The sequence below is a fragment of the Haliotis rubra genome, unplaced genomic scaffold, assembly GCF_003918875.1.
Source record: "Haliotis rubra isolate DU_JTF1 unplaced genomic scaffold, ASM391887v1 Scf1021, whole genome shotgun sequence".
In the NCBI taxonomy this organism is placed as follows: Eukaryota; Metazoa; Mollusca; class Gastropoda; order Lepetellida; family Haliotidae; genus Haliotis; species Haliotis rubra.
In genome coordinates this window covers 43,479-62,566 of record NW_025764917.1, presented here as the reverse complement: position 1 = coordinate 62,566, position 19,088 = coordinate 43,479, and the positions used below count along the sequence as shown (strand labels likewise).

The 19,088-nt window shown below is 41.1% G+C and overlaps 1 protein-coding gene across 1 annotated transcript; it reads left to right on the top strand.

The window, feature by feature from the left end:
• The first annotated feature begins 734 nt into the window (after positions 1-734).
• LOC124270946 (bcl-2-related ovarian killer protein-like) lies at positions 735-18,882 on the top strand. The gene is made up of 2 exons (XM_046706014.1): positions 735-1,543; positions 17,210-18,882. Exons 1-2 carry the CDS (start codon positions 902-904, stop codon positions 17,333-17,335), a joined length of 768 nt encoding a protein of 255 aa, XP_046561970.1. The 5' UTR covers positions 735-901; the 3' UTR covers positions 17,336-18,882.
• Positions 18,883-19,088: the final 206 nt, after the last annotated feature.

Sequence of the window (19,088 nt, the reverse complement as noted above, 5' to 3'; positions counted from 1 at the left end):
TTCAGGTTCCCCTACTTTGTTTAAGAGTGTAGTTGACGTATGACCGTGTCCCCATTGCTTTGGTCAGCACTCTTGTTGTCTTGTCACCGGATTGTTTGGCCCAGACTCTGTTATTTACAGACTGTTGACGCATAGCTGGAATATTGTTGAATATAGCATCAAACAACAGCAGACAAATAGCAAGCTCATACACGTACCAGGGGCGGATACAGCTTTTTGAGAAAAAGGGGTGCACACTATTGAGAAAAAGGAGGGGTGCACACTCCATTTTCACCTGAGTTTCAAAGGTCATTTAACAAACTTTCAGCACATAAAGGGGTGCGCACCCCTGCCCCCCCTCCCCCACCCCTCTGGATCCGCCTATGCGTACTATGTCATTAACTGTTGACAGGAATATACTATTTCGGGTACGATTTATAAAAAATTCTGAATTTTTCAATGAATATGTTGTGATTCTTCTAAGGAGCAAACATTTGCATATATTCGCCGAAGGATTTTCGCTCATGCATATTCCCAGTAACACATACATAAGACTATTTATATGTCACCATAACTAATCAATAACTTTATTTTCATTTCCGTATGTAACTCTCTCTCTGATCAATATTGTATGCAGGACAGCATGGTACGTGACGAATGGCCCGCGATCGTACAATGCAGACGCGTTTATTCTCATCCCAGAACACGTGCCATCTGTTAACTATCTATAGCTATATCGATAACCTCAATATTACGGGTCGAAATACAATCTACAGTACAGGGCAGATATGGAGTATTTAAGCTAGCAACCTTCTAATCATCTCGTTCACGCAGCACAGACTTTTGCATGTTTTATCTGACTTATGGGAGTAAGATTGAGTAAGTACACATAAGACGATTAAACAAGCTGAACTCGTCCATCATGGCAGCCGACGATCGAGCGTTTGTGTCCGCCAGCCGGCGACAGGTGACGTTAGCGAGAGAAGCTGTCATAGCAGACGACAGTACTCGCGCAGGCGCAGACGAAACGTGGTCTGTCGTCTGCTTCACGAACTATGTGCAAAAAGTTTCGTCGTTTGTTATGGAATCGCTCGGAATGGAGACAAGCTCGGAAATGCAATTGCCTCAGTCGACGTTCAAGACGATGATGGACCAAGCTAAAAACATATGCAAGGACTACACGTATCGCCGTCTCTTAGAAAAAGATATGACAAAGAAATTGACGTTTGGGGGTTATAATTCAGTACTGTCTGAAAGCTACATTCACGCGGGACAGGTACTGGAGACAATGTACCCTCGAGTCTACACGGACGTTTCAAGGAAGATTGGCAGAACTATGAGCAGTGCGAGCATTGTGAAAGCAACTCTGAACGACGTACTGAATATACTGTTTCGTGATTCTATTACCTGGGGTAAGATTGTGTCAATGTTCGCGATCAGCAGCTCGTTCGCCGAGGAGTGCGTGCAGCAAGGGCACCCTAATTTCGTCAACGACGTCGTCAGCACGGTTGGAGGATTCGTCGTCATGCACCTCGTGGAATGGCTTGTAAAGCAAGGTGGATGGGTAAGAGAACTCGATGTATTATTTGTCTTGATCAGGCGCGTAGCAATCCACTTTTTTCTTGTAAGCCCGATAGGTTGCAATGCTTTATATTAAGATAGTATTTAGGGCTTGCCCAACCTTTTTTGCAACAATCATGTGTAAACCCGGATTTCTTTTTATAATGAGAACTACGCCCCTGTTGATGATTTTTATTGTTGTGTCAGACACAACTTTCTCGTATGTGGATAAGAACAGAAAATCGAAACAGGATCGAAACGGGTCCCGGTTTGTATAGACTAGGGTCCGTCTTTGTTTGGGCTATTTAATCAGTTACATGTACATGTTTTTATGCATTGATCTCTGTTGTTGTTTTTTAATGTAATTTAAGACATTATTCACAAGACGTTAGGGAAAGGAGTCAGTTTTAGTCAGAGTTTATGGCGATTGGGCTTTGATGTAATGGGGTGGGGATGGGTTGTTGAGGTTTGGGTAGCTTTGACCAATGAAAGAGTGAGTGAGTTTATTTTTAGACCGTACTCAGCAATATCCCACTTATATGGCGGCGGCCTGTACATAATTGAGTCTGGACCAAACAATCCAGTGATCAACAACCAATGAAAGAGTGAGTGAGTGAGTTTAGTTTTAGGCCGCACTCAGCAATATCCCACTTATATGGCGGCGGTCTGTAAATAATCGAGTCTGGACCAAACAATCCAGTGATCAACAACCAATGAAAGAGTGAGTGAGTGAGTTTAGTTTTAGGCCGCACTCAGTAATATCCCACTCATATGGCGGCGGTCTGTAAATAATTGAGTCTGGACCAAACGATCCAGTGATCAACACCCAATAAAAGAGGGACGACCCAAAACATGACAATGTCAAGAAGAAATGAACTGTAATTCATTTGTTAATTAAGTAGTGTTAACTGCCACTACAATGTCGAACGACTGAAGGAGATTGTCCAGTATAAACTGAGCAAATATTTAGAAATATCCGTTAAAGAAACAAACAAAGCTAATCGCGACCTCCCACGTTTTCTCTATCTAACAATATCAGGTACTTATAAATAACTCGCTCCCCAAACAGCAAACTGTTGTACTGTTGACGTTATCGTGAACGACCACGGAAAACAAACGTATCACGCCATCCAAGGCCACACAATGAAACCTGCATGCTGTGAAGATGACAACACTATTATCCGTTAGGTCGATAGCACGTGAACAGAAATAGATAAACACTACACCTTAATTGGTCCGTAATGACCCTCGTCCTTGATAAACGAAAGCAGGTATATTTATCGAGTCTGGGATCGGGGACTATGTGCGTAACGTAAGTCCATTTGGGCTGTTGTTATCCGATCGTATATCTATCAATATCTATGAGCAGGCTACAAGTGCCGATTGACGTTGGAATGTTTGACATAGTTTCGAACTGGTGTCAAATGTTAAGCTTGTGTAGAGAAGTTACAAGGTTGCGCAATATGCCGCGTCTACTGATTTACCTATAGCTTATAAATATGCGAGGTGACATGGAGTTCTAAATCATTGCACGTGTGTGTGCCACATGGTATCCTAATTGCGTAGATCGATGTTCGTGCTGTTCATCACCGGATTGTTTGGTCCAGGCTCGATTATTTACCGACCGACGTCACATAGCTGGAATATTGCTTAGTGCGACGTTAAACAGCAATCAAACAAACGAACGAAACGCATCCAATTAATCTGATGAAGAGGAAGCACATCCTCAGAAACATTGTGCTCCTCCAAATAAGTTAGCATCCATAAATTGTCTCCTATATGTGTATCACTGACAGATGTCGCTCAGAGACCTGATTCACGAGAACAGTTAAGCCTCATATTCTCCCCACTCCAGCCAAACAATCAAATACTCGCTCTCTGCCGTAGTGCGACTGTTAATCATTCTATGTCAGTACTGAATGCTAGTTACACAACTACCAGTTTTTAGGTCAACGTTGTTGACGACCCTCGCGTAGAAGAAGTATATGTGACAGTGTCGAATTCGTAAATACCTGCAGTGTCTGGGTTTATATACAGTCACATGCAGCAAATGTTTGTTGTTTAACGCCGCACTCAGCAATATTCCAGCTATATGGCGGAGGTCTGTAAACAATTGAATCTTGACGAGACAATCCCGTGATCAACATCATGAGCATCGATGTACGCATTTGGGATAGCCTACGATGAAATGTGTCAACCAAGTCAGCGAGCCGTTCATGTATCCGGGTGGGCAGTGGGATAGCCTTGAGGTTAAAGCGTTCGCTCGTCACGCCGAACACCAGGGTTCGATTCCCCACATGGGCACAATGTGTGAGGCCCATTTCTGTTGCGATATTACTGGATTATTGCTAAGAGTGGGGTAAAGCTAAACTCACTCACTCGGACTACATAGTACATAATCGACCAGACAATCCAGTGATAGATATTATGGGCCCGAGTACAAAGACCAAAACTGTCACCGAGCCTTACCGCCTATCTGTCGCGTCACCCCTTACTGGCTTCACGGGTTGCTAGGGACCAGGTTTAACCCTCATTCCAAACGGGTTAAATTCGTGCACTGTCTACTTCATGTCGCCTAAAGGTTTGAGGGCTGAGAGCCTCCTAGACGATAACGCAGATATGCGTGTCAAATGCATACAAAAAGTCACATGATATACTAGTAATGGCTTATTGAAACAAATAGCATTGTCTCACAAAGTAGAATATTCGATAAAAGGACTAGTTATTGGCATGCAATGTTTTCTGTGAACATGATGTTGAGAAATGAAGGCGTCGTGGTGTTGGGTCATAAATAATGGCTGACGTCAGCTGTTACCACTCAATTATTGGCGTTCATGACGTCGCGATTCAACATGAAAACATGGGAACTGAAAAGAAGTTGCCAGTGCGTGAATCAAAACAATATTTTCCAAGACTTAACTGAAATAATTTCAAATATACACATTATTTTATTCTCACTTGGTATGCATGGTGTCCTTCTTGTGTCATACTTTAAGCATAATTTAAGACAAGTGGAATCTAAGCCGTGAAAGCATAGAACCCTTTTGACAGTTATGCACGGTGAATTTTGAAAAGTGATTTATGTAACCTATGATAGCTATTAATAGTAGGGGAACTTCATTTTTAGTTACGATTGAAAAAAATGGGAGATATGTCGGTGTCAATTAATGTTGATATGATAATAATGAATGTTCTGAGAGAGCATCACCACTTGCACTTCCTTATGACCATAGTTGCTTGTACAGTAATCGCTCTTGAAAGATGATTGGTGTATGACATGAAATTTGTATGTTTACGGTTTTCATTTTCAAACAAATAAAACGGCTAGAAACAAACTCTAACAACTGTGTGATGCAAGATGATTGTCAAAATTAATAGAATGACACCCCATGCACGTGTATGGGGCTACTGCGTTATGCACGTGCATCCCATTCGTTGTGTTTAAGGGTGGTGATAAAGAGAAATGGTGGTGCGTTCATAAGATGTCTGTCTTTGAAAAGTATTTTAACGCTTATACTTCCTATCCAAACTAAAAGTTCAGATTCTCCTACTTATTTTGGAAGAGTATGTTTGGGAGAACACCCATCAGAGGTTCTCTTGCATGTCGATAGCGTGTTGAACACTGAGCAGGGCAATCGATGTAAACATCGCTATTAATTCCTAAGCATTATATACAATCAAGCAGCTAAAAGCCTAGATCAGTTACCCAGTATACAAACAGAGTAAATCTATGACTTGGGTATTCTGACACGACTGCATACTGTAGATGCTGTTAACGTATATGAAATCGTTTTGTCTCTACAGGCAATGCCATTATTACAGTTGCCCTACATCAGAATGCTGACAGTTATTTTAGTGACTTTGTGTTGTACGGAGATTATTAATGGATTACTAAACGCAACCATTTCTAACGTCTGACGATGTTTCGGTTAACAGCCCAACAAGAAACACGTTTAACGCTACTTTGAGTCAGCAAGTGTGTTTATCACTGCGGGGGACACCAGAAATGGGCTTCACACATTGTGCCCATGTGGGGAATCGAACCCGAGCCTTCAGCGTGACGAGCGAACGAACCACTAGGCTACCCCACCGCCCCAAACAACATTCCATCAGTATGAAGGCGGTGTACAGCAGATATTCGACATTATACCCATGTGGTGAATGCAACCCAGGCCTTCAGTGGTTGAACGTTTTAACCACTGGGCTACCTAACCCCCGCTTTGAATACAGCTAAGGGTGCATGGATGTTTGATGTGGAACGAAAGGTTAAATCTATAGGGGTTAAAATTGTTTACCATTTTATTCTACTCACGAGCAGCTGGATTCTGTAGAAACAAGCATCATAATCAGATATAAGTAGGGAGATTCGAACCCATTTGATAGGGTCATGAAATGGCTGATGTGATAACGGACCCGTGCAGATCTGGGTTAGAATCGGTCTTCAGCAACCCATGCTTGTCGTCGGAGGCGACTAACGGAATCGGTGGCCAGGCTCACTGACTTGATTGATGCATGTCATCGAATCCCAGTTGTGTGGATCGATGCTCATGATGTCAATCACTGGATTGTCTGGTCAAGACTCGATAATGTACACACCGCTGCCCTATAGCGGACAATTTGCTGCATGGGGCTTTAAATGGCAAAACGAAAATCACAGGGTATACAACACATCGGATACCTCGCTATACCGCTGTCACAGGGGCGGATACGGCTTTATGAGAATATGATGGGGTGCACACTTTTGAGAAGGGATGGGGGTGCACTCATCGTTTTCACCCGTTTTCACGAGAGTTTCAATGGTCATTTAATAAACTTTCAGGACATAAGGGGGTGCGCACCCCTGCACCCCCTCTGGATCCGCCTATGTGTCAGTACTTACAGCTGTTTCCGCTATGTGAGAATGTATTCGGAAACAGGCACAATGCTGACGCATTTCTGATAAAAATCTCAGTGATTTTCTTTTGTGAGTGTGACTCTGCCATGTGTGAATTTTATTCCAAAACAGGCACAATACTGACACATTTCTGATAAAAATCTCAGTGATTTTCTTTTGTGAGTGTGACTCTGCCAAGTGTAATTTTATTCCCAAACAGGCACAATACTGACACATTTCTGATTAAACCTTTTTTATTTTGTGAGTGTGACGTTTCGGTACAGATTCTTGTGCCGTTGAGATGACAAAACATCTTTATTTTCACAATTGCGACATTTCGGTATAGCTTCTTATACTGTTTTCAAGCTTGCTAAAATAAAGAACTTTATCATCCATAACGTTTTGTCATCCCTATACCACCATCTTCTAGAATGCCGATCAAACAAATATTGTACCGTTGTCGTTATGAAATACAAAAATCTGAATACCGATCCGCGAAACGTCGAACTCACAAAGTATGAAAAGTTGTTATCCATAAATGTTCTAATCCGTAAATTCTACCGTGAGTGATTACAGTCACATGCATTTCAGGCATTTGGACTGCTGGTAGTTTGATTGACAGGTGTCAAATGACACTCGAGCCGTGGGTTTTCACGACCTGTCAATCACTCACACGCTACCGCCATGTAGATCAGTACAACTGCTTGACTCTCAGATGTACATAGGTCCATGCCGATTCGATTAGCATGAGTGAATGAGTTTAGTTTTACTCCGCTTTTAGCAATATTCCAGTAATATCATGACAGGGGACACCAGAAACGGACTTCAGAAATGTCACGCAAAGAACTCGCTGATCGGTACTGGCACACCCAAAAGTATTAAACTGTCTTTAAAGTTTGGTGCACTTAACCCATCTCTAAGCGTTTCTATGGCAATATATATTTACACATTAATTCGGTCTCTGGGTAATCGACATCACTAATGTGCAGCTGGGAAATAACGACAAGTTCGAATCAGTTCTGTCATAGCTTCTGATATAAAATCTGTTTTTAGTTTGCAACATGACGTCTTCGATTTTTTATGTCTAATTTAAGGACATTTATAGATATTTTTCAATGTGATGCTATTGTGGATGCTGTAACATGCTGTGGGAAATACACCATTCACCTCGCTATAATTACTAAATCTATGTACGACCTTCTGTTTGATGGTTGTACTTGCGTCTTTAATCTATTTCTGATGTATAACAAGATAATCTATTTATGTTTGAACAGTTGCTATGGATGTCTTAGATAAGTGTGTATCGTGCAGTTGGAATCGTGTATGTACGATAAGAGCGGACATAAAGTCTTCTGAAACAGATTTTTGTAATCTTCTTAAAAAATGGCTAGTGGACTTAACTGAGTTCAGACAATGAATATTTATGTACGTTTAATCTGGTGATAGGAATTCTGAGATCGTTGCGATACCATATGAAGAACAACGTTACGCATTCATGAAGATCCGGGAAGTTGTCTTCAACAACCCATGCTTGTAAGAGGCGATTAACGGGATTGCGTTGATCGATGCTCATAATGTTGATCACTAGATTGTCTGGTCCCGACTCGATTATTTACTTAACGCCGCCATATAGCTGGACTGTTGTTGTGTGCGGCGTTAAACAACAAACAAGCAAACAGACTTCCACGTTAACCGGCTTGTATACACGACAGAGGTCGCACACTGCATTCGAGGGCACTCTTTTCGAGCGGCGTTTTTAAGCAGAATTTCTACATTTGGAACACAAACATTGTCGTTTCAACATACAGTTTTTGCACCGTATTGATGCATGGCAAGGTTTGCTTGCTGAAGCTTGTGAGCCTACCGAGATTTCGTGCCGAGTACCAGAATATAGGGATACTTTGGTTGATGGTCCGTCAAGACACATACACAGTCTTAGTTGAGATTCGTACCTAATGGCAGGCAAATTGGGAAAAAATATTTTGCTGGTATTTTTGAAAGTTTGATTTTCAGTTTGATATTCGGAATTATTTTAGAATTGCGTTAACGTAAAACTAATCGTAAGTAAGTCTTCCTTACGTTATAGCCCTGTTGTAAGCATGATCAAGTGTAGATAAGTTAAAAGTAGATAAAAGTAGTTATTATATGAATTTGTTGCTGACTTGGGACTGAATTTATCAGCCTATGAGTAGGTCCAGATACGTAATTTGTATAAAAACCTACTCGGGAATGATACAGTAAATATGGTAATATGAAAGAATCGAGTGGTACGTAAGGTGAGTATCATATACTGAGTGTTATACGCTCAGAATGTTTGCACAGTATTGGATTATGTCCAGAGACAACAAGACTATGACATTAAGGAGGTTGGTCCGCCTACCTCAACCAAGGAGTCCCTTGCAGTGACAACAATGTCTTTGTATTGGGACTAAGGGCAGCATTTTTATTTCTGTGTTTCTGATCGCCCGACAGAGCCTTCTATTGTTATCATGATTGCCCCCAAAAGGACCCAACAAGTTTTGTTTCATTCCAACACCGCTGACTCGAACCCAAAACGTACCGCCTCGTCATATAAAATGTTCACTTATAAATAGTCGCTGCCACAAGTCCAAAGAACGCGAGAAACTGTAGTAAGAACTACAATAAACGTGAATCAAGAACATTATTCAGATAATTTTGTCTTTATCAAGTTTGTTTTGTTTTTGTTTGTTTTGTTTTTGTTTGTTGTTGTTGTTTTGGGTTTTTTGTTTGTTGTTGCTGTTTTGGGTTTTTTGTTTGTTGTTGTTGTTTTTGTTTGTTTTGTTGTTGTTGTGGGTTTGTTTTTGTTGTTGTTGGGTTGGGGTTTTTTGGGGGCGACAGGCCCATGTACGGAATGTGGTGGCTACGTGAAACACATAAAAAAATAAATGATGCCCTAACTTCTTTACGGCGATCATTTGCACAGCAGTTTTACAGATGAATGAATATACCTTGCCTACTCGTAAAATTATTTCCAGTCGAAGAGGAACACGTTAAATGAATTGATAACTGTTTATTATTGTAGTGTAGATGCTAACAAAGTTATCAAGCAAGTGATATCGTTTCGGTGTAGATGCTAACAAAGTTATCAAGCATGTGATATCGTTTGGGTGTAGATGCTAACAAAGTTATCAAACAAGTGATATCGTTTGGGTGTAGATGCTAACAAAGTTATCAAGCAAGTGATATCGTTTGCAAGTTATCAAATATCAAGATATCGTTTGGGTGTAGATGCTAACAAAGTTATCAAGCAAGTGATATCGTTTATCAAGCAAGGGTGTAGATGCTAACAAAGTTATCAAGCAAGTGATATCGTTTGGGTGTTTAACAAGATGCTAACAAAGATATCGTTTGGGTGTAGATGCTAACAAAGTTATCAAGCAAGTGATATCGTTTCGGTGTAGATGCTAACAAAGTTATCAAGCAAGTGATATCGTTTGGGTGTAGATGCTAACAAAGTTATCAAGCAAGTGATATCGTTTCGGTGTAGATGCCAACAAAGTTATCATCATATCGTTTCGGTGTACAAGTTATCAAGATATCGTTTCGGGTGTAGATGCCAACAAAGTTATCAAGCAAGTGATATCGTTTCGGTGCAGATGCCGACAAAGTTATCAAACAAGTGATATCGTTTGGGTGTAGATGCCAACAAAGTTATCAAGCAAGTGATATCGTTTGGGTGTAGATGCTAACAAAGTTATCAAGCAAGTGATATCGTTTCGGTGTAGATGCTAACACAGTTATCAAGCAAGTGATATCGTTTGGGTGTAGATGCTAACAAAGTTATCAAACAAGTGATATCGTTTGGGTGTAGATGCTAACAAAGTTATCAATCAAATGATATCGTTTCGGTGTGGATAATAACATCTTCATCAAGCATCTACACCGAATCGTCGCCCCACTTGCTTAATAACGATTTCAGCATATTCACCGAAATGTCGCACCACTTGCTTAATAACGATTTCAGCATATTCACCGAAATGTCACATCCAGTGAATATAGAAGTTGTTAATCCATACATGTGGTTCATCTTCATCATAAAATGCCACGCCTGAAGATCAGGGTTAGAATTGGTCTTCAGTAACCCATGCTTGTCGACTAATGGGATCGGGTGGTCAGGCTCGCTGACTTGGTTGACACATGTCATCGTATCCCAATTGCGTAGATTGATGCTCATGCTGTTGATCAGTGGATTGTCTGGTCCAGACTCGATTATTTACAGACCGCCGCCATATAGCTGGAATATTGCTGAGTGCGACGTTAAACAACATCAATCAATCAATCAATCAATCAATCAATCTGAAATGCCACTTATGAAATTTCTCCTCGCCAGAAAGTTGATAGTTTCCAGAGAATGGTTTGTAATAACTAACACAACAATACCATGTGTTTATATATGTTTATATATTCGTGTAGCCTGTTGTGATTCAGTATCACACAACTTCAGTGAGTACATATAACATAGCGCGTCCAACAAAGCAACAGCTGCTTATTGATTTCCGAATATGAAAGGATATACGCGAAACTGTATCCATGCACTTGTGCTTCGCGGATCCCTGTAAATATTGATCAGGTTGAAAATTCGACTAATTTGTTTTCCAAGTCGAAAATTTCAATGGGCTGTAATCAATATGCATAAATACAGATATTTATAATAAATTGATCAGGAACGTTTGATCGTCACAGATAATCGATGGAAGAGAATTAGAACATTATATTTTGCCAGTTAGTTTCCCGTTCACTTTTTGAGCAAATTACAGAGTCATGCTTTACGGCTGCATAGATATACAACAAGGAAGGTGGGTAGCGTGATGGTGCGTTTGCTCGCCTCACCTCAATTCGGTTCTATTCTGTATATGTCGTATCTGAAACTGCTGTGGTGTTCCCGCCGTAATATGATTGGGACACAAAGGAGCGGAAAAAACAAACATGCTCATGAATAATTTAACAAATGTTGTATTTAGGATCCATGTTCTCTGAAAGGACAGATTCTAGAACGTTTGGGGTTGCGTTCCATACTGAGGTCGAACCCAAACTTTCAGAGTAAGGCACCAAATCGCCTAGAAGTCACAAAGCCTGGACCCGCTTCACTCATTTGTTATTCATTTTTACATTTGACCACTTTCTGTACAGGCATTGTACATTTATTGTTCATGATTGTGTTTACGATTTAGAGTAAAGAGGCTTAATTCTTATTCTCAGCTAACGGCGTAACGTTATCTTTCTTGTCTGGTTTACATTGCCCGTCAATCAAGCCTTCGTGACAAGCTGTGACAGATATTGAGTAGAATGTGTACGCACTTTGTATGGGCGTGGCACAGTACCAATCACGATCCGGGAGCAATGACAAAAACTGTCAGTAAAAAATGGCCTTCACGGATGACTGACGTCTCGTAGGGTAATCGCTCACATCACACTTGTTAATTGCTCAGCGAAATTCATCATGAAATAACTCATTGCAGCTGATAATCTAAGCACCGCAGTTTGTTGTGTCCCTTGGAATCAGCGATTTGTGGGTTTGAATCCAAGATTAGATACATTTAGATCACTGGATTGTCTGGTCAAGACTCAATCATTTACAGACCACCGCCATATAGCGAGGGCATTGCTGAATGCGGCGTAAAACTAAACTCACTTATTCACATTCAATACATGCTGCCACATACTATCATGACATTAGTGTGACGCTGATTTGGTCGGACTCGTGAAGATCCGGGTTAGAATTGGTCTTCAGTAACCCATGCTTGTCGTGAGCGGCGACTAACAGGATCAGGTGGTCAGGCTCGCTGACATGTTGATGCAGGTTGTTATCCCACATTCGTAGATCGAGCTAATGAAGTAAGTCACGGACTAGATTCGATTACCTGCAGATCGTCGTCAGATGTTTTACACTTGTTTTATTCTCTGAATACGTGATCAATGTAACTGTCACAACAAAATTACATGCGTTATCGTATTCCTCCGTCCAAGCGAACTGTCAAACCTAACATCACGATATTCTGGTTTCCATGTTGAACATGTACATGTTTATACAAACTGATCTACCCAACTCTGAAATAACGTGTCAGTGTTTGTGAGACAGATTAGGAAGGTGTCCGTTCTGCATGGCAACGAGATTTGTTCTTAACACTTTTCCCGACTGTAGTGAAGGGTGCTAATTCCTACTGAAGGTCAAGATGGAGCACATGGCGTTTAATCTATAAAGAAATATTGAATGAGTCCAGTTATGATAAACGCGCTGTCTGAAAAAAGGGTCTAGGACAAAAAACATCCGGACAAATGCCACCCGGATAAAAGCCACCTAGGACAAATGCCACCCGGATATAAGCCACCTAGGACAAATGCCGCCTAGACAAATGCCACTTTGGACAAATGCCACCCACACAAAAACAACACAATATCCTATTTCCCGGATGTATTTGGAGATGTAATTATTTCATTATCATCTTGTTTTCATTTTTCATTCAAAGTCATTTTCATTTACACACTTTCCTTACTGTTTTCACTATCATCTTGTTTTCATTCAAAGTCTGATGTTGTGAGCTACACTCCTCAAGAATTCCGGGTGGCATTTGTCCGGGTGTTTTTTGTCAGGGTGGCTTTTGTCCGGGTGTTTTTTGTCCGGGTGGCTTTTGTCCTGCTCCCAAATAAAACATATTTACAGCTTGTTCAGCTTGACCTGATCAAGTGAATACTAATGCATTGCGTGACCGTGTCACAACTGGTGGGGTCTATTATTGTGAAGGGGTGCACCTTTGTCAGTTGTTTGTCAACATGTCCGAACATATCGCCGTTTGACATCTCAGTGCCGAGAAATCGTCAGCAATGTCCTAGCTTTATTTACAAAAGTGTTGTTTTCCGGGGCATGTTCTGTAACGAATCCATGTATGCGTGCTTCGCACAAACGCAACATTAATAACATTCTCTGCTCCCCTATTTAATGAAGTTAACTCGACCTGCCGTTTGTGCCATTTGACCCCCCGGGTCATGCATATGTAGAGTAGATGTGAGGTCAAGCTGAACAAGCTGTAATTGTTTTCCAGGGTGACCGAGACACACGATAGACTTCATTAATGATCAATAAATTCATGGCAGAAGCCAACTCGTGAAGATATAGGTTAAAGGATCTAAGTAACCCATGCTTGTTGCAAATTCGACTAAAGGGATCGGGTGGTCAGGCTCGCTGACTTGGTTTACACATGTCATCGGTTCCCAATTGCGCAGATCGATGCTCATGCTGTTGATCACTGGATTGTCTGGTCCAGACTCGATTATTTACAGACCGCCGCCATATAGCTAGAATATTGCTGAGTGCGGCGTAAAAACTAAACTCACTCACTCACTCACTCACTCATAAATATACTGAAGCCAACTCGTGAAGATTCAGGTTAAAGGATCTTGGCAACCCATGCTTGTGGTAGAAGGCGACTAACGGGATCGGGTGGTCAGCTGTGTGTCTTGGTTGACACAGTCATCGTGTCCCAGTTGCGCATTCGTAGATCTATGCTCATGAGTTCAGTTACTGTATATCTGGGCCTAGATTTTCGAAGCTCTCTTAGCGCTATGATAGTCGTAAGTCCCATACATTAACATTAACTTACGAATATCTTAGCGCTAAGAGAGCTTCGAAAATCTACGTCCTGGTCCGGGGGTATTAATTAGTTGCATATTGTTCCATCATATAGCTGCAGATTTAAAAAAAAATTAAAGTTGAATAACACACAAACAAACATAAGCTGCAGTCACGATGAATGTTCTTTATCTACACACACACTACAATGTTTAAGTTGGTTTCCATGTCAACAGTATGCTCGCTTTATTGCAAGTCTACAATTATAAACTTTGAGGTATTTTTCCCTGTTAGCCAGCTGCTAAACAGCTTATCAAACAGCTTATTAGGCAATGCATAAGGCAATACACTTGCGACTGTTGAACTGATCTAAGATGTGAATCATCCCTATGGATGCCGATGTTAGGGTGAGTGAGTTTAGTTTTACTAATAATTGTAGTAAAATTGCTGTATTTCATTAATTTTATCTTTAAAAGCTATGTATTTGAATCTGTAAAACAATAATAAAATAATAACGTTGTCAGTGTAACAATGTATGATTTATGAAGAGGGTTCTTATTAAACACATGTATTCACAATTTCGTGCTAACCGGGACTATGAGGTAGCCTACTGATTAAACTGTTCGCTTGTAACGCCGAAAGTCCGCGTTCGATTCCTCACATGGGTACAATGTGTGAAACCCATTTCTGGTGTTCCCTGCCATGATATTACTGGAATATTGCTAAAAGCGGCGTAAAACTAAACTCAATCACTCATGCTAATAGAACTGGCATGGACCTATATACATCCGAGAATCAAGCAATTGTACTGATCTACATGCCGATAGCGTGTGAGCGATTGACAGGTCGTGTAAGCACACGAATCGAGTGTCATTTGACACCTGTCAATCAAACTACCTGCAATCCAAATACTTGAAATGTATGTGACTGTATCGCTCACGGGAGCCATGTGGGGTCGCCTGACCTTGGTTGAGTTCCACAAAGGGACCTTAGTGCTATGACTTAGTGTTGGGAATTGGTTAAGATCTCATAATTGATAATTGGTTTATTACAACCGATCAATCATCGAAAAAAATTGGTTAGCGTCATTAATGAAATTTGTTAATGCACATAAGAATAAGGAAAAAACATGTAGTTTTGGGGGGTGGTTTGGCAAAATTTCACATCTTTAAAGGATGACTAGTATGTCAGGAACATAAATTTCTTGGGAGTCTTTAAGATAAATTCAATCATGACTTGAAACGAACTTGTAGTGCTTATGAAATGTAACAGACAAAACCATCTTGTGAAAAATATTGTTTATGAAAACAAGTGTTCCAGAATTGTTTATGTTCGATTATGAGAAAACATGATCGATTGTTTGGTCGTTTAGTCACTGCGACCAATCTTCGATTATTTCAATTAATCGGACAACCACTACTACGACTCCTTTAAATCTGTGTTCAAGTATCGAGTTGACATCGTCTTAACGTTGCTATCGCTTTCTAACACGCGACCCTGACAGGAACAGTACTCGTGCTGTAAATCAAGCGTAAACTCGGTATTTGTATCAATTTATTACGGGAGACAAGTCACCTAAATGTGTGGCAGTTTATTCCCGTCCATTTCCAGTGTATGTCCTGAGGCCATGACCCCCAAAAGTGCGATCAATCAGACGCACGATGTGTGTATATGTGTGAGGTAATAACCATTAAGATTGTACATTTATAAACATCTGAAGCTTGTGCGTCATTACATTACGCATCTTTACGACTTTTGTCAAAGAATGTACATTTACTATTCACAGCTATGCAATCCCAAAGGGGGATTATATAATAACAGTGAATGAGTGAGTTTAGTTTCACGCCGCTTTTAGCAATATTCCAGCAATATCACGGCGGGGACACCAGAAATGGGCTCACACATTGTATCCATGTGGGGAAATATAATAACAGAGTAAAGATACATGAATGAATGAGTACAGTTTAACGCCTCTTTTAGCAATATGCCAGCAATATCACGGCGGGTGACACCAGAAATGGGCTTTACACGTTGTACCCATGTTGTGAATCGAACCCGGGTCTTCGCCGTGACAAGCGAACGCTTTAACCACTAGGCAACCGCACCGCCCCGCTAGGACAACGTCGGTATTATTCTACACTTAAGACAATTCTAGCTTTAATGTCACAACACACGTCAGTGACAGTGAGTATATACCTTGGTGCCGGAGGGGTGGTGGGGGGTTTGCGTTACAATTGTAATACACAGTTTAGTCCATGACAACTAGGATGAACAAGGATTTGAACATTCCAGTGTTGTCAGCAGAATGTAAACAGTGAGTGAGTGAGTTTAGTTTTACGCCGCACTCAGCAATATTCCAGCTATATGGCGGCGGTCTGTAAATAATCGAGTCTGGACCAGACAATCCAGTGATCAACAGCATGAGCATCGATCTGCGCAATTGGGAACCGATGACATGTGTCAACCAAGTCAGCGAGCCTGACCACCCGATCCCGTTAGTCGCCTTTTACGACACACAGTCGCCTTTTGTGGCAAGCATTGGTTGCTGAAGACCTATTCTACCCCGGATCTTCACGGGTCTTAATGTAAACAGAGGTATGGTGTTAAGTAAAACATATTAGGCGCGTTACGTTTCTGGCTGGTCTAACACTTAGACTCTGAATATACATAATAATACATAATAATAATTATGAAACAAACATTTCCTTCTAAATTGAAAAGGAACCCCAGTGAGAAAGGAGATTCAGAACCTGGGGAAATTTAAATTTGCTTCATTTGGGGCTTTAGCATTGCATACGGGGGTGGACAGGAGGGGAAATAGTGCGGGTCAGGGACTGTCAGACGGACTAGTTTTCTGGTTTGCTCCAACGGCGCAGCTCTGCACAGCGAATTGAGGTTCCTGAAACGACAGTTTGAAGAAAGCTTTGATTTCCAGCATAGTACAGGCATCACCTTCCGTGAAGATCCAATGCTTGTCGTAAGTGGCGACTAACGGGATCGAGTAGTCAGGTTCGCTGACTTTGTTGACAAATGTGTTCGTATCCCAATTGCTTAAATCAATGCTCATGATATCAATCACTGGATTGCCTGGTCCAGGCTCGATTGTTTTCAAACCGTTCACATATGAGCTGGAATATTAGCGCTGCGGCAAACAACCAACAAACAAAAAATAAATCAATCCAAATTAATTGTTATGTTCCGTGTTTCAGGAGGGTCTAGACAGCGCCTTCAAGGAGAACAAAGACATCATTAGCCCCACATTCCTCCTCGGCATCGTCGGGGCCTTCGTCGGCGTCGTCACCGTCACAATGTCCTTCATCATAGAGCTCAGGTGACAGACGAACCACGCCCTCCATCTTGTTGTGTGGATGAGAACAGCGAATGTACGGAATGCGCTATGTTCAGATATATTCCTCAATGACAGACCCCAGACATGGAGCTTGAGTGAAACTAGAAGTCACGTGCGTCGTAATCAGGTATTTTCCCAAGTCAGCTTACCGGAAAAATACAGCATGATTGTGTTTAAGAGAAATCACCAGTTCATCAATATCGTCTACCATCAGCATCAACAGGAGATGAAGAAAGAATTTGAATTGGTTCATTTTCTTGGACACTGACTGCCGTCCACGATGGATTGAACATGGGTTTCAAATTTGGTAACGGTACTGGCCAATGACCTTTCAGAAGGTCAGATGACATAAAGGGACGCTGAATATGATATTTGCCACATCTGAGACTGGCTTGAAGTGACGAGTGCTTTTGATTCAACCTTGTAACGAAAATATCACAACGCGGGGTCCATATATTCAGTATGTTTGTTTGTGCGTGCGTGTGTGTGCGTGTGCGTGCGCGCGTGTGTGTGTGGTGTTTCCATCACATGATGTTTGAAGAGATAATGTTTTTGTTATACCACTGGGGTGGTAGGATAGCCAAAGCGATTACAGCATCAGCTCGTCACGGGTTCGATTCCCCACATGGTTATAATTTGAATAGACCATCTGTAGAGAGAAACAGGATATTTATTGAATGTTGAGTGTCTGGCTTCCGCATAAAACAATAAACTAAACAACGTTTGCCACTAAACTCCTTTTCTTCAATCACGACACTATCATTCTTCATATTCCGTCGGTCTACCATAGAACCCACATGGGCACAATGTGTTAAGTCCATTTCTGGTGTCCCCCACCATGATATTGCTGGAATATTGTTAAAAGCGGCGTAAAACTAAACTCACTCACTCACTACCATAGAAAAACACAAACGTGTCTTTGAATAATAGAAATGTTTGATCTATTTTTAACCCTATAAGCATAAACTTGAATGTATACTTACTGAAAAATTTACCAGGTTAAGTTCGTGTAGATAACGCTTCAGAAATGCGCCTACTACTTCAGATGCTTTGTTTGTCAAGAAGGATCTGGATACATTATGCCTTTTAGACATGCATTACTTTGTAAAATCTTACATAAATATATTACGCTTTCTCCCATGTAGTAACCGACCTTACTGACTGACTGAGTTTAGTTTTACGCCGCTTTTAGCAATATTCCAGCAACTTCACGGCGGGGGACACCAGAAATGGGCTTAACACATTGTGCCCATGCGGGTAATGGAACCCAGATCCTCGGCGTGACGAGCCAAGTTTTAACCATTAGGCTACCCCACCGCCCTCCGACCTTACTGATGATATGTTGTTACAATATGTTTCATTGTACATTATCTGTATCATGTAACCTTAATGATATACGGCAAGTTTGGTGTAATACTCAGAGATGCGCGACCTTGAACCCGTTTGATCTTAATCGGTTTTCACGTGGGTTTGTATTCTTCATGTGTGTATCTAATATTTGATTAATAATTAATAAATGCAACATCGATACCAGTTCTTGTGAAGTTGATAAACACCTTTAGTATACACGTAGTTGAGGGAGGTATTCAATTTCAGGTGTTGTTCAGTCGAATTTTGTCGACTTTCGCAAACAGTGAACAGACATGAAAATGATATACACATGAACATTAAAGACGCACCACCCACGCTTATTTATGTAGTGAGTGAGTTAGTTTTACGCCGCACTCAGCAATATTCCA